The sequence below is a fragment of the Papio anubis genome, chromosome 2 (assembly GCF_008728515.1).
Source record: "Papio anubis isolate 15944 chromosome 2, Panubis1.0, whole genome shotgun sequence".
Lineage (NCBI taxonomy): Eukaryota > Metazoa > Chordata > Mammalia > Primates > Cercopithecidae > Papio > Papio anubis.
Window position 1 is genome coordinate 3,440,078 of NC_044977.1, and position 22,588 is coordinate 3,462,665.

General features: G+C 34.3%; 1 protein-coding gene across 6 annotated transcripts in view; it reads right to left on the reverse strand.

Moving 5' to 3' along the window:
* The window catches only part of ROBO1 (roundabout guidance receptor 1), a 1,151,573-nt gene that overhangs the window by 501,688 nt on the left and 627,297 nt on the right, over positions 1-22,588 (reverse strand). For 5 of the 6 annotated variants that reach the window (XM_021932690.2, XM_021932676.2, XM_021932679.2 and 2 more), the window contains exon 3: positions 893-976. The exons of the other annotated variant lie outside the window; for it this stretch is intronic. In XM_021932690.2, the coding sequence (XP_021788382.1) occupies positions 893-976 (84 nt within the window). The remainder of the gene's footprint in view (positions 1-892; positions 977-22,588) is intronic. 6 annotated transcript variants of the gene reach the window in all.

Consider the following 22,588-nt stretch of genomic DNA (forward strand, 5'->3'; position numbering starts at 1 on the left):
CCTAACCCACCTCATACACACACAACCTATCCACAGCCCACAACTTAGCAAACTCTATGGAGAACTGTGTTAACAAGGACCAGTGAAGAGAGTATTATGAATAGCTGATCTTACAATAAGATCACTGTTACAACATTATCTAATTCAATGGGTTATAAGTGATGTCTTGTATTCTTTCTCCTTATCTAAAGTTTTAGTCAAATTATCTCAGAGTTAGAGGTATAAATTATACAAGTATATTTAGAGCAAAAAATTCCATGTGAAACATATATTTCCAGGGTAATCACTCTTAAACACTTATATATCAATTATTTCTAACACAATTAGTTAATTCGTTACAATTATGCTGGTGTACACATGCATCTGCATTTCAGAAGGCATTGGTGCATAAGGTAACAATAAGTCATGCAAACACAATCCGAAGATGTAAGTTGGTGATTATGAATTACATTGCTCTAAGAGTTTTGCTTTCTGTTGTTTTTAAGATTACAAGTGTAAAAAAAAGGTACAGATACATTTTAATCCAAATTACTTGCAGGTAGTGTTCTTTTTTTCCTTTATGATAACAATGTAGTCAAATATTAAATTTCTAAGAAAATACCATTCTAAAAATATTAGCAGTATCAAAGTTTCAGCTTGATAAGCATTCTTTTGTATTAAACATAGTAAAACAATAAGAATGACCACAGTTTCCATGTACATTTCTGTTCACAAAAGTGTTTCCTTTAGCAATATGATCTGCTGTGAACAGAATGAAGTTTGAAAAATGAGAAGTTGTTGTGGTTGTTAGCTGGAAGCAGGGATGAAGGGATTAATTTTATACAGGTGGTTGATGACTGATGGAGGTGGAGGCATTTTAGGAGGAAGTTAGTATTTGGGAAAGAGACACTACCTGTGTAGCCCAGCGAATTGTCATCGTTCTCAGAGGTGGGGATCGGCGTCCCGTTGTCCTTCCCCCTCTCTAGATCTTCAGGGTCTGTCGGAAACAATACCAGAGCTGCTGATGGGGTCACAGTAGTAACAGTAGTTGCCATTTCGATCACAGCATGTCCAGACACAAGTAAATCCACATGTGACAGAAACACACACAAGGACAACACACAGCACACTTCATCCTTGCCCCTCCTGCGGTACACTAAGCCCTGCGAAGGTCTCAGCATCATGGTTTACAGTTTCCACTTTTTCTCCTTAATTTCCCTAATTCTCTGCTCTGCCTGCACCTTTGCTGCACTTCAAAGCTGACGCAGGGCTCGGACTGCCCTCTGCGAGGCCGCCAGCACGGACTGAGAGAGCATATGGAGGAGGGAGAGGCAGGGTGGCTGAATGCTAGCATTGCTAATTTTCTACCTTATTGTTAATCAAAGCTATTGACTGTGATCACTCCCCATCATCGCTTCATCTCCTGGCAATTACAGACTCCAGAGACTGTACCTCATATGAGGCAGGGAGGATGTGGGGAAAAACAGGTCTTGTCAAATAAGAGGGAGGATGATACAAATGTCATACTTTTTTCCTGAGAAACACGGAAGAAAGCCGTGCAACATCACATCTTTCAGAAGGCAACAATCTCTCGTCTTTAAGGACTGATACAAATTTACTGCAACGAGTACATGACTCAAACACATGTAACTTTGGATATTTTGGTTTGGATATTTTAAAACATTCCAAATTGTTTGAGATTCTATATCATGATCATCCGTATAAGTATTTTCATTCAGCTATGCTTATTTTTCTCAAGTAAAAAAATGCATTTTTTTCTGTTTTTCTTACATTGCACATTAATTTTCCTACGCAGAATTTTAGAGGGGAGGCTAGGCACAACACTCCAGTTTCCACATCCACAGTTGGAGTAGCAGAGTAGCAGTAGATGTGTGTCTAGAAGCTCAGTGACACCACTAAATTTCCCTGGTGCGCAATCACTCTACCTGTCATCTGTATGTGAGATAACTGTGAGCGGTGTTCATAGGCCTGCTGCTGAGAAGCAGACAGAGACACAATACAAACCGAGAGTGTCCCCCCTAAATCAAGTAAGGTGGAGCCATAGGTCATTCAAGTTCTGATGTTCTGCAGGCTTTAAAGAGAATCACCTTGAACATTGTCTACCGAGGAAGGATTTCTGGTTCCGCGCAGGGAAGAAGCGCAGATGTTTACTCGGGGAACAGTGTGTCACTTCTGGATGAGCCAGTGGGAACATGCAGGTAATGCCCTCCTGAAACATCACGGAGGTCATTAATTTTGCGTCTCCACTAGCTCGGTCGACATATTTTGTCTTAGACGCAGCTATTCAGGGATGATTTAGAAATTCTTCCAAAGGAATAAAAAGACTAAGATAAGTCCACTTGGTTTTTTTCATGCAGCATATTTATCCCCACTAATCTCCCTGCTTTCCCTCCTCCTTCCCACAAGTATCACATAATTATAATAACCTGATGTGGCTAAAACAAACAAACAAAAAAGTTCAGATCTGTGCAGACAAAAGAGAAAAGATATTCATTCTTGCTTTATTCGTCCTTGCCTCTCTAGTGATGGCTGCTGTCATTTTACCCTTAAAATAGATGCTGCAAGTGATAAGGCAGAAAGTGTCCACTTTACCTTTTCGGCCTGTGAACTTATTACATGCACATGTTGTTTAGGTCAAACTTCCAGGTCACATCAATGAGAAAGAATGGGGAGCAGGCATTTTTGTGTGTTTTGAGGCAGTGTTCAGAATGTTCTGTCACAAGTCATCTAGCTCATGCAGACTATCCAAATATAAGAGGTTGTTGTAGGAAGATCATCAGAAATTGCTTGGTCAAATGCATGAAACAGCTTTTAAGAAAACCACCCTGCTTACCTACAATCTTGTTTTAAATGATAGAATGTGTTTAGAATCACTTTAATTTTATGAATTATTTTTTTTAGTAACACAATGCAGACTTTTAAGGGAAGTTACTACTTTTAATTTACACACAATCAGTTATTTAATGTGGACCCACACATTTCTAATCACTCTGTTAAAGATACAGTACCATATCATCCAAACCCACGACATAAATTAAATCAGTGTGTCTACACAATATTACAAGACTTTTGGGATGAGGTTTGTGTAGCTTTGTTATTGAATTCTTCCTGAAAATGGGGATATTATTATGAAAACAACAGAGATGAGGAAGATAAGGTTACTGTCATTTGAAATGAGATACCTAAATCATATAAAATAGATTTTCCCACCTGCATGTAACCTATCTTAAGTGGCTTATAAATTTGCTTCTCTGTTCCTTACTCATCACGTTTCTGGCCCCTTCTTAAGCTCAGGAAGGAATAGATTTTTGCATTAATCAATGAATCTTACCGTATCTCTACCTTGTTCTGCCTTTAATTAATGGTATGCTAGACCTAAAGGAAACAAAAGGTGCTATTTTTAGCTGCTTTGCTAATTTTTTTCTTTCTTCTCCTTCCTGTCAAAATATAACAATAACAAGAAATAGCCATTGACTCACTGCAAGAGAGCTGGAGGACTAATTTAAGGCCAGTCCGAAAGACATTTACTTAAATTTTCGGTTAAATAGCATTGATTATGCAAGCTATGGACTAGAAGCTAGCGAGGAAGAGACTATTGTGTGTTCACCATATCTAAAGGAGGTCTTCTCATATCCCAGCTCTGAATTTAGGGCTACCCATGCCTGAATTGAAATAGGTTCAGCTGCAATTGGTAAAAGCTGCCATCCCATCTAGAAACACACTGGCATCAGAGGTGCTAGGCTGTATGTGTCTGTCACCCCCATTATAATCTAAATTCCTGAGGGTCAGGTACTCTGTCTGCTTCTCATTTGTATACCTACCCACTTTACATTGAATCCAAGTTAATAAATAAATTAGTAAAGAGATGGTAACCAAGAATGCAGACCTTACTGAAGTGATAGGTGCTCGATCTGAAACAACTGAAAATGATGTGAATTGTATTTTCTGCAGCAGTATTATATGCAGAGCGGGGATAAAAAGCTTGCTATAAATAAACTCATATGCTGTTGTACATCCTATATCCTCAAATTCATACAAACAGATAAGGCATCTTTCAATGTAAAAAGGAAGTCTTGAATCATAACATCATAGTCATTCACGGTTGGAAATGGGTCAGAGGGACTCCCATAACAACCTTTGCTGAGATGTATGCGTTCCTGTGAATTTCGTGGCCATTGGGCCTTCACTGCTTTTCAGGGTGATCAATTCCAATTTTAGAATTAAGTCCTGTTTTTTAAATTTGTTTTAAAAAATCTGTCTTCTAGATTTTCTATCCATTGACTCCAAGTCTGGAGGAATGTACACTAATGCCTCAGCCATGACAGCTTGTTTCCCTCCCCATACTCCTTAAATAGTCGTGTTTCACACAGCTCCAGATTTCATCCTGTTCTTTTCAACATGCTGTCTGTAGATATCTTCATCCGCGCTCAAGGCTTCGATTATTTTTCATAACATATGTAACTTGTACATTTCTCAACTGGATGCTCTACCAACAACCAAATTTTATTTCCATTGGTGATTCAACTTCATGTAAATTCTAAGAAGCCTCACACCTTTTCTCACTCAACACTACACTCATCATCTTGTCTTCAACCTACTTCTTTGCTGTAGTCCCTACCTATGTTACATATTTTACATAAATATTAAAATATTTTTAGTATTTTACAATTCAGTAAAAAGTTAGCACCTGGGGTTAAAACTGAACTCTGACCTATAGGCTTATCTTTTATAAATATTTTGCTAAGTGATTTTATATGTTTTTGTGTAAGGGTTGCATGCCATACTTAAACTTACAATATATAAGGTTATATGTATGTATATATGTACATATACATATATACACACACACATACAAGTACATACATATACACAAACAATATAAGAGTGAACCGTCTTAAAACAGTCTTATATATAATAACAGCAGCAACTATATATACACACACATACATACATATACACACACACACAGTGTATGAGTGGACCATCTTAAAAGAGTCTTTCACGTATCTAACAACAGCAACAACTATAAAAGGAAATAAGCGCCTATATCTTCCTTTACAATATAAATTATGTCTTTAAGGAAACTTTGCCTTTAAATATAGCAATTCATTAAATGTTTGGGTCTTTAAACATTAATTATTTTTTAATTGACAAATTTAAATTAAGTACAACATGATGTTTTGAGATATGTATGTATACATTTTAGAATGGCTTAATACAGCTAACTAACATATGCATTACCTTATGCACCCATGATTTTTTGTAGTGAGAACACTTAAAACTGAGTGTCTTAAAGATGGTCAAGACTACAATACATTGTTATTAAATATAGTCATCATGTTGTACAATGGGTATCTTGAACTTATTCCTCCTAACTGAAATTTTATGTCCTTTGGCCAGCATCTCCCCAAACCCCTACATCTATTAAGTGAAAAATGGTTGGAAGACAGCATATTTTACAGTGCCAAAGTATCACCCCAGAGGGTATTTGCTAACTTGGAAGTAAAAAATACACTTTGATAATTGATAGATCAGACAGTCATATCTGTAATTCAGTAATCAAACTTACTATCACCAATAGCAGGCAACTAAGAGTGAGAAGACCATTCTATAATATAGTATACAATATCAGCTATGAAGCCTTTCTGAAAGAAAAATTGTTGATTGTTCAATGAAGACTTAAGATCCAGCTTAAAGTTTCCAGAAAAAATGACGTACTTAGTTTTTAGATACACATGTGGAATAATTAAGGCATGAGATATCATATCTCTAACTCACACTCAAATGGTTGAATAAAAACTACCTTGGGTGAAAGAGATATGGAAAATATGACGTAACATTACCAATCATTCAATCTTTTTTTTTTTGAGACAGAGTTTCACTCTTCTTGCCCAAGCTAGAGTGCAATGGCGTGACCTCAGCTCACTGCAACCTCCGCCTCCCGGTTCAAGCAATTCTCCTGCCTCAGTCTCCTGAGTAGCTGGGATTACAGGCATGCAGCACCATGCCCGGCTAATTTTGTATTTTCAGTAGAGAGGGGGTTTCTTCATGTTGGTCACGCTGTTATTGAACTCCAGACCTCAGGTGATCCACCCGCCTTGGCTTCCCAAAGTGCTGGGATTACATGCATGAGCCACCGCACTTGGCCCAATCACTCAGTCTTTTATGAAAAACATTTAAAAAGTTTAAAGGATGGTGGATGAAAATTTAATGAACTAAAGTCTTCTCTATAATATGCAGCAGACAATCATGCAATGGCATTTCTCTTTCACTAGCGGTGTTAAAATAGGTAATATTAGTTTTGTAGTACAAAGACTCATATTTGCAGTAGCATTCAATCCATAGTTATTTACATTGTTTATTATCCCATGGTAGCCAGTGTTATATTGGGGAAATGTAGAGGCCTAAGAGAAAAGCCTGTTGGTTTAAATTCAGAATTTTATTTATGCATTTTTAATTTTTAAATTGGGTTTGTAATCACAGCTCAAAACATTAGGGTTTTCAAGCTTCTTTCCTTCTGTCACACTCAGTTATGTATAATAAAAACATAAAACATAAAAAGCTTCTTCCTTTTGCCCTACTTACTATAACTTGTCAAACTAGTTTCTTTATAGATTTGCATTATCACAGGGCAGAGCTTTGGCATTAATTGACATTTTAAAGATGACCATTAATAAAAGATTAGGGAAAAGCAAATGAATATAAACTACTATCAATATGAGAATTGTGTTCTACAAATTGGATCAATTCTCATTGATTCTTTCCTACTAATCAAGAGGAATGCATGGAAGGGATACTTTAAATGGAGTACTGAGAACATTTAATTAGAAACCTAGGGAATGAATTATAAAATCAAATACAAAAAAACCCTATATTTGTGAAGCTTTAAATTTGAATCAAAGTTCTATAACATCAAATTTAATTTAAATTCGAACTTCTGTTTTAATCATGTATAGCCCAAATAATTGTTGAATGTACTTTATTATCTGTCCCATTTTTTTGAACTGAGAATAAGGGGAGAAATATAAATTATGTTATAGACAGTGAGAGGAAAAAAAATCAGTAGGTGCTTTTAGGTGGTGTCTCCTTAAAAATATTTAGTGAGTGATGCAAACAAAGAAATATATTTACAATAGCTGAAGAAATCTATGTACTGTAGAACATTAGATATAACATGTCTGAAGTTAAAAAATTACCACTAAATATTGAATAAATTATTTTTAAAGCAGCAATATGAGAACAGAAAACAATGTGTTACAACCATCTCCAATTTTGCTGGTATAAGAAAAATCAAAGTTGTTTCTTTATGTTTCTTTCAAAGATAGAAGAACCATGATTACAATCATCCAAGTGGATAATACTTGCTAGATATTGTGTTTTGATAAAATAAACAAAACATTAACCTTGATGTAAAATCTGTTTTCAAATAAATTTTTTAGTGACTGGATAGTTCTTTCAAAATTTGAAAACTTTGTCTTCCAATAGTTTTGAGAAAAGAAAAAATGTTAGAGTAGTTTATTATTTGGATAAGCTCAAATAATCTTAATGGAGAGTAGGTAATTTTATCCTGTGGCCTGACATGTCAGGACGGTACTAAATAAAAATTAAAAAAAAAATTCATACAATGATCTCAAAATACATGTTACTGCTTTTTTCTCATTTTCTGGTGTAGGTGGTTAGATAACTGAATGAATCAAATGTGAAGTAAAGAAAGTAAAACCTGCACTGATTATGATCACAAGTAATGTTCATATAATGCTTTAGTCTATTTAATAGAACACATCATTTTAAATGCATGTATGTGTTCTCATGTAATGCTGACAATTCGATCATGATCCTAGCCATCATCGTCATGATTCTCATCAGTATTTCCGTTTTCAAGATACTGAAACCGAATCTCAGAGTTCTTTTGCTTCTGTCATGCAACTAGTAAATAGTGGATCTGAAATTTGATTTCAGATGATTTCCGACTCCAAAGCACTCCACTTTTCACTACACACCATGACCTCCATTTACTCATCAATCTAACTGTGGGAACTAGATGGCATTTCAATAGCATACAAACAATGGGACACCAGGTTAGTGATTCTTTTCTAGTCACTGAACAATAAGATTGGATAATTTCACAAGTCCATTTCTGAGGTCCAGTGAGCATATCACGAGAACTTCTTCATGTGCCCTTTTACAGGCAGAATAAAATAAAGTATTTAATAAGGTAGTCAGTTGTGTTGAAGCAAGAAATACACAATAAAAGATTAAAATGGGGTTCCAAAGCATAAGGCTTTGCCCACAATGTTTCAAAGTATATTGATTTTGGGGATCAAACTACTGACTGAAATCAAGATACATGGAGTTTTTTTTTGACAAGTATTTCTTTAACAACATAGGCACATCTTTTGGTGTAAGTTTAAGGGTGACTAAGACAGGTTCATGTCTTATTCATCTTCCTACGCCTAGCCCTAACACAGTGCTTAAGAACAGAGTAGACAATCAATACATTTTTTGTTGAATGACTAGATGAAACACTGGGCCATAGTTTTGTTGGAGTCAAGGGTTTAAGATGGAAGTAACTTTTCTCAATGAATGAACATGAATTAATTCCTTATTTGGGATGTTGTCATATACTTATCTACCTAAAATATTATAATCACCATAAATCAAACTCAGAACTAGAGTATGGTAAATTACTATTTCTGATAGAATAACATATTCCTTCCTCTCTCTCCCCTGTAAATGTAATGTATACATTTGGAAATAGAATCTTATTTAACTTAATTCAGGCAAGGGTCTTACTGGTAAGAGTTTTTTTTTCTTGTTAAAGGGGATGATTAGCAAACTGGATATAAAATGCAATAAATTGTGGTAATACTAAAAACGGAAAAAAAATTATAGTATGAATAAACAAGGAAGGTTTTTAAATATTGCCAGGTAGGTGAATTATATTTAAGTTTTACAAATTCCCTCTGATTTTAGGAACTTCTAATATAGATATATAGATATAGTTATAAATATAAATATAGATACATTCTGATTTGAATGAATGGACTGCATTTTTCTGAGAGGCTCCTCTTGAAACTAAAGTGATATGATAACAAGTTGGAATTAATATTTCATTTGCTTATATTACATTCTGTTTTTGAATCTCCAGAAGTGTTACAATTCTGAAAAAAATGGTAGAGTAACTATACAAAAATTGTCAAATACAATTTGGTTTAAGCTAATTTGGGGTACATCTAGCTACACCAGACTGATGAAATTTGAGTAAATAAAAGGCACCTAGTACATATTGAGGCAAGAACATCAATAACAGATATATATATATATATATATATATATATGTCTGCTTTATATATATGTATATATAAAACAATTCTATTAACATAAAATAGACTAGTGCAATATTAGGAAGGCAGATTCATTAATGGATAAGCCTGTGACTCAGAAGAATATAAATGCCACAGAAGAAGCTATTAATTCATTTTAATTCAACTTAATTTGACTAAACAAGATAGAGTGCCTCCTGTATGGAAATCATTCTATTGATGGAGAAATGATCATAATTTACAAACCATTTGTTTCCAGACCTCTCCTAGTGGAAACACTGACAAAGTGGAGCTCTTAAAGTAATCGGGGAAATTATGCTTCAGTGTGACACAACATGTTTTTCTTGATGTCTGAATGTTTGGTTTAAGAAGGTCGTGGAGGTTATCATAGAAATAATGTGATGACTACCCCTTTATAGCATTAAAAACTGAGCCAATTGTCCGGTTGAGGTCTGCATTTATTCAAAATCCTCAAATCCAATCCTCAATAATATCTGATGTGACCCATACCTTGCTGGGTTGGAATTTAATCTGCAGAGATTTGCTGCCTTGAACTTTACTGTAAGAGTTAATTTCCGGTCCATTTTACTAATACTTCTGGCTCTCTCCGTCTGTTGACTTTTTTTGTCATTTTCTCCACCCACTTTGCCCTGGTATTCAAAGGCGTTTCTTTTATTGTGCTTAGCATCTGCTACTGTTCCACTCCCTTCCAGTCAAAGCAAAGTAACTGCAACACAGGCTAATTAAATGGTGCTTGAAGTTAGTTAACAGGTGGTGTCCCAGCTGCCCTTATAGTATGAACAAATACATCCCACAGTTTCAGGCATAGAAATGGCATAAAAGCTATCCCTAAATTAATGGAGTACTCTTTTTATAGCATTAAAATGATGGACGGGGAATCAGGAAGAAATAGAATCCCTTTTGTAGATGTAGCTACCTGGGTTTGAGGTACGGTGATCACATCTGAGATCTGAAGTAAAAACTGAAATCTCCTTATCCTTTACTCAGTGCTCTTTTCTCATCATAGTATATGTAAATTTATTGCCACTTCCCTTAAGTATGTTAATAATCCATGTTCATAATCACTGCTACTGCTTACTGTGTAGAATGATATTCAAGTAAGATTCACATGCTTTGTTAAAGTCAGACAAAATATCCAATTATTTACTTGACATTTTGGAATCACTACAGCTAAATATATGTTATCATTTATTTAGATAATCAATATAGTGTAATGTTTAGGAGCCACTAGCTAACCCTGTGACTTTGGGCAAGTTACTTTATTTATTTATATATTATCTATTGATTGACCTCAGTTTCTTCATCTACAAAATGTAAAATAATGTTATCTATTTCACAGGAGTGTTGTAAGCATTAAATAAGCAATTATTTATAAAATCTTATGATAACCCTGTATACTCAGTAAGAAGTTAGTAAAAGTTTGCTATTATTATAATTCAAATTACAAGTCAATTTAAATGGATCATTTACATTTCTTAACAAGCAAAATCCTACATATTTGCCTCCTGTAATGAGAAAACACACACGCTGTCTCTATTTAATTTGCCAGTTGAGAATTTATATAAGAGAAAAAGTGAATAACGTATCAGTTAAAATTCAAGAGAAAAGTGAATTTTGAAAATGTCATTTTTGTCTAACTGTGTTTCTTCACATCTTCACCTCATTGCATTTCCTCAGCACTCATTTCCATGGAGCACCCCACTGAATCATTCAGGAAGTATTTCCACACAGACAGACAGCATGTCATCCTTATGGCAGACTACTTGAACTGCAGAACTTAGTTTGCCTAATTGCCTGGTTGCTTTGTGCTGATAAAGATGAATTCACTGAATTTTATTTCTTAAGAAAAATAAAACACACTTGATATTGAAATTACCCTGCAGATTTCTTCACTGTTTGGATGAAACACTTTTTTTCCTCACCCAGTGATATTTCAACATCTGCCCAACTTCTTTTACTGCCTCCTCTAGAGAGATAGAAACTATGCTTGATGCATTGGAGGGTGGTGGGGGACATCTGAAGCATCTGCAGTTTGGCCCCAGATCACGTGACAGCTGTGATGCCTCCCCACCTGCCCTCCCTCATGTGTCCTGTGTTTTGTGGCTGCCATCCATCTGTGACCATTAAGGGCACCTCTAAGGCTGCATTCACTCAACTGCTAAAGGGACAAATTTCCTCTGTAGTCTCTTCATTGTCTGCCTCTTCTAACCACAGTCACGGTTTTGCACTCTTCATTCTAATTGTGCTTTTGATTATTGGGGTCATTTTATTCCTTCTGGTTTCCTAAAGGTCACAGGGATTAGCTGTGTCCAATCGAGGCCCAGAGAGAGCAGTTGAGGCTTACCCCCCATTCATCCATTTCCATTGATTTCCTCTCAGTGTGACAGTGGCAATGGTGGTTGCTGGTTTTTTTTTTTTTTTCTTCTCTCTAACTCTCATTTGATTGCACATTGTACCCTCCCCCACTTCACCTTAGAGGGAGGCTGTTTGTAGCAATGGTTATGGCATAAGGGATTTCACTGCAGCAAATTCACACAGGTAGGGCACTGGTGACCAAATAAACATGCACTTGATTCTTCTTCCCTTTACTATTTCAGTTTACTTGGCTCACAGACTTTGGACATTTCTATTTTATAACATAAAGCTGAATTTTAAAATGACACTCCTGTTTCTCGCTAATTCAGTCTAATTGATTACACACATATTACATATATATTATTTATTATAATCATACATACTACATACAATGTGTTTTTAATTTTGTTTTTCTCATGTATTATTTGTTTTTACCCTGCGGATTCTCAGACTGGTATTTGTGTTTTTTCATGGGGATATCTGCCAGCCTTTATTCTCACAAGGAATTTTACAGTGAGATGATATGTTTCACTTACAAATACTTTTCCCAAAAGAGACATTCTTATTGTAAATTAATGGAAATTTGTGAAACTTAAGAAAATAAAATAGCTATTTTTAAGAAATGTGTTTATTTGTGTGCATGCAGAAGGAGTGAGGATTATGAACAACAAACACACAAAATAACCCCAAATACCTTAAAAGATGTTAGGCTATTTATGTATTTATTCATATTCAAGTGATAGTGGGGACAGTTTATTATGTAAAAGTATTTTCTGGGCACCCATGTGTTTGGCCGATGAAGTCTATTCATTACTGGTGGTCAACAGTATAAGACACAGTAGGAGGCAGTCCTCAGTAAATTTCCCTTCTTCTGGGAGTCAAGTGAGATGTGCCTGAAGTTGTTGAGATTATCAGAAGGAAGAAGATTTGAAGATATTGCACCAAGAATTTCTTCCTTCTGCACCCTCTGCTTTATAATTCATAATACGCTTAATCATATTCTATGTAGTATATGCTTATCTGTAGATTCAGTAGCCTCTGCACATGCTTAGAGTGGACACAGCCTAGGTGAGTAGCAAATATAAGACTTTTTGTTCTAATGATGCAGCGCCTGTGTGAATACATTGATTAGCACACGTATGGGAAATGGATGAAAAGTTTACTATAGTAACGAATACTCTCGCCATTGGCCTCTGGTTTCCACTTTTTAAGAGAGGTCAGAAGTTTTAAAGCATTCCCATTTTCCTGCAAAATGGGAATGGAAACTGAAGTTTATAGATAGGGAATAAAAATCTGCTGAGTTCTATATATTGACAGAATTATGATAACCGTGTATGAATATTTTAAGGAAATACTATAGAAATCATAAATAAATACTTGCAACTCTTGTTGATGGAGAAGATTCACAAAAACAAGTCTCTGTAATCTGTAATCTGCAACATTTGGCATTTGAAAATGCCTTACATCTTCAACATAAACCTTAAAACTGTCATGTGGGAGTCAGAAATGGCCATAAGATTGACAGTATTTTTAACAAATGAATGGTGACAGTTGCACTAGTAGTACTTGGTATAAATAAATCAAACACCTAAGAATGTGTTCCTCTTCTCTTAGATTACCTGGGATAAGACTAAACTATTTGTTAATGTTAATGTTAAACCTTTATTTTTGGAATGGCTATCTGAGTGCTTAAATATGATTCTAAAAATAATCCGACAGCCTAACACCGGGTAACCAAATTTGCCAAAACATATAAATCTTCCATTGCTGGTAAAACTGCTTGCTTACCTATGATTCTGTAGCTTCTAGGTAAAACATTCTCTCTAATTATACATCATTATGGCAAAAACATATAGGTATAAAACATGATAGTGAATGAGACAACACAGAAAATAAAAAATATGCTAAAGTAGTTACCCAATGCAGGGAGTTGACTGGTCATTATAAACATGACAACAGCACATTTTATTTTGCAAGATAATAAAGATACTGTTGTCAAACTTTGCATCACTCACATGTGTATTTAATTGACTATGCCATTAAGCATTCTGCTATATATTCTACTTTCAAATATACTATATGCATAATGAAATTTATCCTAAATCTTACCGTAAAAACTTTTCAAATTTTAAGGTAATAGCAGGTTCATATGCATAATACAGGAGTATCTATTATACATTTTACTTCGTTTCCTCCAGTGGTAACATCTTGCAAAACTATACAACAATATCACAAACAGGATATTAACACTGATAATAGTGAGATAAAGGGTCTTTCCACCGTTAAATGGGCCATTCATGCTTCCCTTTTATGACCCCACACACTTTCCTCCCCCTCAACCCCTTCCTATACTCTGACAACTACTTATCTATTCTTCATATCCATATTTTTGAGAATGTTCTATAAATGAAATCATACAATATGTAACATCTTTGAAATGACTTTTTTCCCCACTCAGCTTAATTCTCTAAAGATTTTCCCAGGTTTTTGTGTGATTCAAGAGTTCATTCCTTTTTATTGCTATGGCAATGTAGAGTTCCGTGATACGGATGTACTAGAGTTTATTTAGCCATTGACCTGTTGAGGAAATTCGCGTAGTTTCCAGTTTTGCCTATTACGAATAAAGCTGCTACAAATATGTACAGTTTTAGTATTAAATATACATTTTCATTTCTCTGAGATAAATGCCAAGGGCATTTGGTAATTGATATTTAGTATTTAAAAGAACTGCCAAAATTGTTTTCCAGAGTGCCTCACAATCAGCCAATCAGATTTTAAAAGTCACACATATTTTCACGTGAAAGAAATGTCTCTGGGACATTAGGATTAGGTTAAAGTTAAACCTCTGAGAGCGTTTTCCTTTTCTTCCTCTTTTTCCCTTGCTTCCTTTCTCCCCTACTGTCTACTCCCTTCCGCTTTTTTCCCCTCTTTCCCCTTCTCTCCTTTCCTTCTTCCAAATCTTTCTTTTCTTCCTTCCTTTTTAAAAAATTCTTCTTTTCTTTTATTCATATGTGCATAGGAAATTTTGATAGATGGAATGGAGTATGTGAACCTAATCTGAGATCAAGAGGAATGAAGAATACTAGAGCTTCATAGGTCATTTAGAAATACTGAAATTAGTTTTACAGGCTTTTAAATATTTAATAATGTCATCTGATTCTCCTTATATTAAGAAGAAAAATATATAGTTGATATTACAAACAAAGAAAATGCAGAATCACCTTTATGATTCCCTTTTTCCATTAATGGCAGCAAACTAAAAGCCAAAAATAATAATCATTTAAGTATATGAGATCCACCATACGGAAATCTGTTATGTTGCCACTGTGAATAGCAACGTATCTTCTTAGAGAAAAAAATAATATTTTGTAGGTTATCATGCAGTGCAGAATAAAGTGTGTTTTGGACTATATAATTGCAACTAAAGGATGTATGTTTTACTCTAATGTACAACTATAAAGACCTAGACAAAATTGCCTACATAAAATTGTTCTATAAAAAAGATTATTACTTTTGTACATCCTATTTTTATATACCTTAAAATCTTTTATATCATTTGACAACAAATGGTCAAGTTTGTTTGGTTTGTCATCATGAAGCTATACCTACCAGTTGTTGATATCCTCTAAAAAATAAATTGATAAAATATATAGATAAATTTACATTTACAAGGAGAATAATAAAACCTCAGGTAATTTACTATAAACACTATAAAACTATAAATATCACAGTAATAGGTAGTCTTCAAAAATAGATAAAAATCATTTATAATCTCAAATTTGTAGATGTATAGAATCTGGAATCAATGAGAGATTAAAGAACATTTCTGATGCCAGAAACACACCCACACACACACCCACACACACACACAACACTCATCCTATTTAAAAAATTTTATTATTTAATTTTTAAATGTGAAAACTGTGAAGAACATAGAATCACTTACCATACTAAAGGTGGTCATCTGAAATAAATATAATTACTATACTTGAAAATCTTGTCATAAGACTTTGTAACAAACCTTATGTAAGCTAAAAAATTGATTATGAAGCTACCACTGTAAAAGATGATATAAGGAAAAAAAATGTTGCCCGACTGACCTGATCAATTTCTGTGAAAGAGACTGAAAGACTATTGATGTGGGTCAGACAGTGGATTGTCCTGAATTTAAACCATAACCTTTTATTCAATAAACTCTGACAGCTGGGGAGATAAAGTTCAGGTCACACTGGCATTATTTCCTTCACAGCTTGATAAAATAAAAAACAGCACAGTAAAATAACATGAAATTAAATAAAATGATCATCTTTATAGTGTTCTTTGAGTGCAATAGATGGTGACTGAGATAAAGCTATGTGGATAATTCTGCTGTAGATGATGTGATTAGAGATTACTTAATTGGTAGAAATAATAGTTGGTGTGCTGGGCTCAACCTCTTAAACCTTTCAGAATACTTCAAGTGGGTAACTTCATATTAAAGATAAAGAAAGCAAAAAAAAGTCTACTTAAATCTACTTAAATTGCTTGAGAAATTTTCATAGGTTATTTCTATTTATAAAATAATGGACATTTATTTCAAATACCAATGAAAATGTCTGCTTTAAAAGCAATCCTAAATGTACAAAGGCAATTATGTCACAGAGCTTGGAACTGACCCACCCCCACTTCTGAGGTTCACCTGTCATCACTCACCGTTCAAAGGGGGACTATGAATGGATGTTTAGGGCATCAGAGTAATTTCTCTGGGAATAAAGATGTAGAAGAATATACCACCAAAAACTTTTAGGAAAAGAAATGGTCTGTAAAAATAGAGCCCATCAATTCTATCGGCTATATTGATTCTTTTGTCATTTTTGTGAACATAACTACAGAAACATATGTTTATTATACTTTTGTAGAGCTAAATATAGTGTGACAGATATAGGATCATAGAATATCTCTCTCTCTAATGTATATGTATATATATACACATGCATGTCTGTGCATGTATATATACATACATATGCATATATCCTGGACTTCTGTGAAGTATGCAGCTATCTTATCTGCAGTAAATAATATTTTAACATTTATTTTTCATTGTTACCATTTTTGCATTGCTATTTGGGACTGTGAAGAATTAAATGTATGCTACTTTACAGAACTAAAATCAACATTAAAGACATAGAAATTTGAAGAGTGCTGAAAGAAAAAAGAACATAGGACAACATCGAAGAAAATGCTCAGTATCCAGTATCTAGAAAAATTAACATCAATCTTAGTTGAATCTGATTATTTAATAGGAGAAAAAGCAAGTGGCCAGTTTTCTTGAATGTAAGGAAAATTTAGGTTATCTAAGCAGAAGGAAATGGTGAAAATATCTTTCTAATAGTTGCTTTAGTTATATATTGTCAGAGTGTAATGGATATTTCTAAAAGGTAGGAAGAAATATTGAAATTGGTTTTAGAAAGAAATGTAAATAAGTATTAATATATCCATGGAAAACAGTGTAAAAACATCTCTGATCAAAACTAGATAGTTGCATAGTATAAATGTTCTGAATTTTCTTTTCAAATAGGAAGTAAAGGTAGTAACGGAAAATTTTGATTTAAATTCTAATTTTATACCACCTGTCCAGTAGCAACCTAAAATGAATATAGTCAACGCAATTGGTTCAAGCATGGTTTAAAGGTTGATTTTACTCTATCTTGAATTTCCAGTTGTGCCTTCCTGAGAGATAGTTTGCCAATCATGAAATTCAGAAGGTACTTTCTGTTTGACAAAAGCCAAGAAGCATGGCCTACAAAACTGGCCACTTTTTCATTAAAAAGAAACATAAGAACACTGAGCAGGTGAGTTTTCTTTTTAGTAAATGAATCATTTCAAGAGATCAAAGAGGTCGAAAATGAGATATCCAATATGTAGGCGATGTTCCCGAGGCAACGATATTCCTTCCACAGCTGTTGTCCCAGGCTGAAATTAGTTGCTTAGAATTTGAGTTAAATAATCCCATCTTTCAAATGACTTTAGGAAATTGGGTGTTAGGGAGACCAGCCAGCACCATTCTGTTAAGTGGTCCTTGAACAGAAAAGTACTTTCCTTTGAATAGGAGAAAAAGTTTGATCACATTTAAGCTAATCTATCATTTATTATACTCAGTGGGTGAGACAGTTAATGACTCTATTGATTTCTTTTGGTGCTTAGTTTCATAAACAGCATTTAACCAATGTGAAACTGAATATGGAATTTGTTTTACATTTGTTATTGATGCACTTAAATTTTTTTATTTATACTAATACATATTGGTTTCAATAGAGAATTTCAAAACAGCTATAGATAAAACTAGATTTTAATTCTCAGATTTTTTTGTTGTTGTAACTTCAGGTATTTTTCCACGCCTGCTTATAGTTCGCTTCAGAGCTCCTGTTACTTTTACTAGGAAGGAAAAATAACATTGAAACTTTGCCAACAATGTTGGTCACAGACATTTCAGAAATAGCTATTTTTTTCTTTCCTCCTTCTCTTTTCTTATCTGCCTCTGTCATATCCCCACTGTTCATTTATGTAGGCCACAATAATTATTCTTTGATTCCTCCCTCTTCTTTGAGAGTCACATGGGCCATTCCTAGAAGACTATCTGTCTTTGTACAAAAAGACAAAGGAAGAAATAGAAGCACAAGAGGCACACAAGCGCTGCAAATGTGTTCAAACAGTACCATGATGGTAAACGGGATTCACAGTAAGAATGAGAAGAAAGACTGAAAGACTACATACAGAATGAATATTATAAAAAGTAACCATTTAAAAATTAAAGGAGCTGGGAGAGGTGATGTGCGTCTCAGATACTCAGGAGGCTGATGGGTCTCCTGAGCCTAGAGTTCGAGGCCAGCCTAGGACAGAGCTCTTAAAAAAATTTAAATGAAAGAAATACTAGCAATAAGATATAAGCCTGGGAACAGGAGCAAGGTCTAAAATAGCATGACATGGGAAGAACAAAGCAAAACCAAATGATTTAGTCCCTATTTGTCTATGACAAATAGACAAAGACAATTTCTGAGTTGAGTTCAATAGTCTATTTTGAGTGGAAACATTCATGTAAGGTCTAATGGGTTAGACCCATACATGATCGTAAAGTAAGTTGTTAAATTCTGAAGCTGTCTGAAATCATCATTAAATTTAAAAAGCTTAAGAATTCAAATGATACCTCAAAATCAATTCTTGACATTCATACTCATTCCTAACAAGGATTCACTGAAATACTGAATTCCTAATATATTGTCTAATAAGAATGGTTAATTAGATTAGCTATATTTTGTTGATGTGATCAATAATTAAAATTTAGACATAGCATAAACATAATTTTAGAATGCAGGTGCTCAGAACGGCAAACTCTAAGATGTGTTCGGGCTATGAAGTGCTGGACGGTCACATACTGGCTCCAAGTGAGTCACTGTTTCCCAGCAATTGGGACTTACCACTTATTGGAACACAACAAATGTTCTCAACAATCTGTTCCCAGTTCCATACTTGTGCTGACACATTGGTAGCCTCAATGTTGAGAGTATTTACATGAAAATCAGTAAACATTATAAATCAGGGCCTTTGCCTCAGAGAACCAGTTGTTAACTACTTACCAGCATACTTCTGCCTTCAGATAATTATACCATTAAGTTTATTACAAATTGTCTATTTAAACTACTCAGTGAGAATCTAAGCAAACTAGTTAACAGTTTCCTTAATTTTCCAATATACTAAGTAAGGCTCAAAGAGCATTTTTAAATTTGATATTTGCATAGTAGCCTTTTAGTGTTGTTATTATGTGGTTTTAATTGAGCATTTTATATGATTTTATTTTCTGTCCTTAATATCAGTTTGACTTAATTTTGTTTTTTAAAACATTTTAGTGATTGTGCTAGAGTTTGCAACATACATTTGCAACTAATTCAAGTTCACTTTCAAATAACATGGTACCATTTTATAATACTGAAAGTACCATATAATATTGAAGGTACAAGTATAATGATGAAATATTTCTGATTCCTCCTTCCCATCACTCTATCATTATTGTCATTCACTTTATTTATATATAAAAATATATAAGCATATATATAGATCGACTATAGATTAATTTCTCTTATGTGTAAACATACATAATCAAATAAACTATTGTTATTATCATTTTGAACAAACTGCTATATGTTTATCAATTAAGAATTAAGACAAATAAATTTTATATTTACCTTCACTTAATTATAAAGGAAGCACGGAGGTGCTTCCTTTTGTACCTATTTATCTCAAACTGAAAATTAAATGTTATATATATATATGATGTACAACATGATGTTTTAAATATGCATATATTGTGAAATGGCTAAATCAGGCTAATTTACATATGCATTATCTTAGATATTTATTTGTGGTGAGAATACATAAAATTACACTTTTTTAATCTAGATCTGAGTTTCTGATCTACATCATTTTCCTTCTCTCTAAAGAAATTCTTTTAACAATTCTTGCAAGACAGGTCTACTGACAACACAATTCCTCAATTCCTGTCTGTCTGGAAATGTCGTTATTTCTCCTTCACTTCGTAAGGATAATTTTGCAGAATACAGAATTCTAATTTGGTAGGTAAGATGTCTTTTTCTCTAGCTTCTTTCAATATTTTTCCTTTAGTTTTCTAAATTTTGAACAAATCATTTCTATTTATAGTTTTTTTTTTTTTTTTTTTTGCATTTATCCTGCTTGATGTTCCTTGAACTTCCCATATCTGTGGTTTGATGACTGGCATTAACTGGGGGAAGATTCTCAGTCATTATTTCTTCAAATATTGCTTCTGTTCCTTTCGCTCCTTCTCCTGGCATTTCTGTTTCACAAATGTTACACTTTTGTAGTTGTTCCATAGTTCTTAGATTTTTTTTTTATTTTTTCAGTATCTTTTCTCTTTGTTTTTTATTTTGAAAAATTCTGTTGTCATATTCTCAAACCAAGAAATTATTTCCTTATTCATGTTCATCTACTGATGAGTCCATCAAAAACATTCTTCATTTCTGTTACAATGTTTTTGACCTCTAACATTTTTCTTTTTGGTACTTTCTTAGAATTTCTCTCTCTCTGCTTATATTAGCTGTCTACTTTTGCATGTTGTGTGCTTTTTCTATGACAGCCCATAGTGTATTAATCATAGCTGTTTTATATTCCTTTTTTCTATGACAGCCCATAGTGTATTAATCATAGCTGTTTTATATTCCTGGTCTCATAATTCCACATCCTGGCAATATCTGACTCTGGTTCTGATGCTTATTCAGTCTCTTAGAACTGTTTTTATTTTTTTGTCTTTCCGTGTGTTTTTTGTTGAAAACGGATATAATGTATTAGGTGAGAGGGACTCAGGTAAGTCGGTCTCAGTGGTTTGGTGGTAAGGTGTGTGAGAAGGGGAGGCATTCTGTACTCCTATAATTAGGTCTCAGTGTTTTAGTGAGCCTGTGCCCCGGGACTGTGAACTTCACCAGTACTTCTCAATCTTTTTAATCTTTTTCGACCCTTAATTGGGCCAGAAGGAGGTATTTCAAAGACAATATTATGGCAGATAGGAAATGAACATATTCTCATATTTAATATTCAATAAATAATGATTGTAAGTTATAAAATTTAATTTCTATCTTTACTACAAAAGGATATTCTTAGAGCATTTAGACAATTCAACATATAGGCCCCCAAATTCATGTTTAAACATTAAAAATTCCTAAGACTTTTAAATAAGATAAAAAGTAAAGTATAAATATTTGCATTATATTTCGGAAAGAGCTACAGGTTTACACGTAAATATTTGCTATATGCATTTTGATGCATAATGTCTCAAGTTTACATGTCCATAAAAGGGTATCTTGCCTTCCATGCCTACCACCAATACACATACATACCAAATCTCACTAAAGAATTGAATCCGATCTTATCTTGCAAACCGAAAGCTTGGGAGTCATCCTTAATTCCCTGCCCCAGCCCCTCTAATATGGTTTGGCTGTGTCCCCACGCAAATCTCACCATGAACTGTAATAATCCCCATGTGGCAAGGGCAGGGCCACGTGGAGATAACTGAATCATGGCGGCAGTTTCTCCATACTGTTCACGTGGTAATGAATAAGTCTCACAGATCTGATGGTTTTATAAATGGGAGTTCCCCTGCACAAGCTCTCTCTCAACTGCCACCACGTAAGACATGATTTTGCTCCTCCTTGCCTTCTACCATGATTGTGAGGCCTCTACAGCCATGTGGAACTGGGAGTCAATTAAACCTCTTTCCCTTATAAATTACCCATGATTGTGAGGCCTCTACAGCCATGTGGAACTGGGAGTCAATTAAACCTCTTTCCCTTATAAATTACCCAGTCTCAGGTATGTCTTTATTAGCAGCATGAGAATGGACTAATACATACATGCCAAATCTCACTAAAGAATACCATCCTCTACTTCATCTTGCAAACCAAAAATTTAGGAGTCATCCTCGATTCCCTGTCCCAACCCCTCCTTTCTGCATTTCACACATCCATTCAATCACCAAGTATTCTTGGCTCAGCCATCAAAATATACCACTACTTCTCTTCCTGCCACTATCTGTCACTTCTTAATCACCCCTCATCTCTCACCTGGACCATGTCAATAGCCCTCTAACCAGTCTCCCAGCCTCTGTGTTCCTCTTTCTTTATACTCTGTCCTCCAGAGAACAAACAGAGTGATTTCTATTTTGCTTCAAAATAGAAATTGGACTTAGTTTTCTGCTTATAACTTTAAATGACTTTCCATTATATTGAGAATAAAACGAAAATTTCTTCTTCTGGCCGGCAACATCGTTCACACCTTTGTCTTGCACTACAATTTGGGCCAGTTTCCCCTTTGATCACTGCACTGAA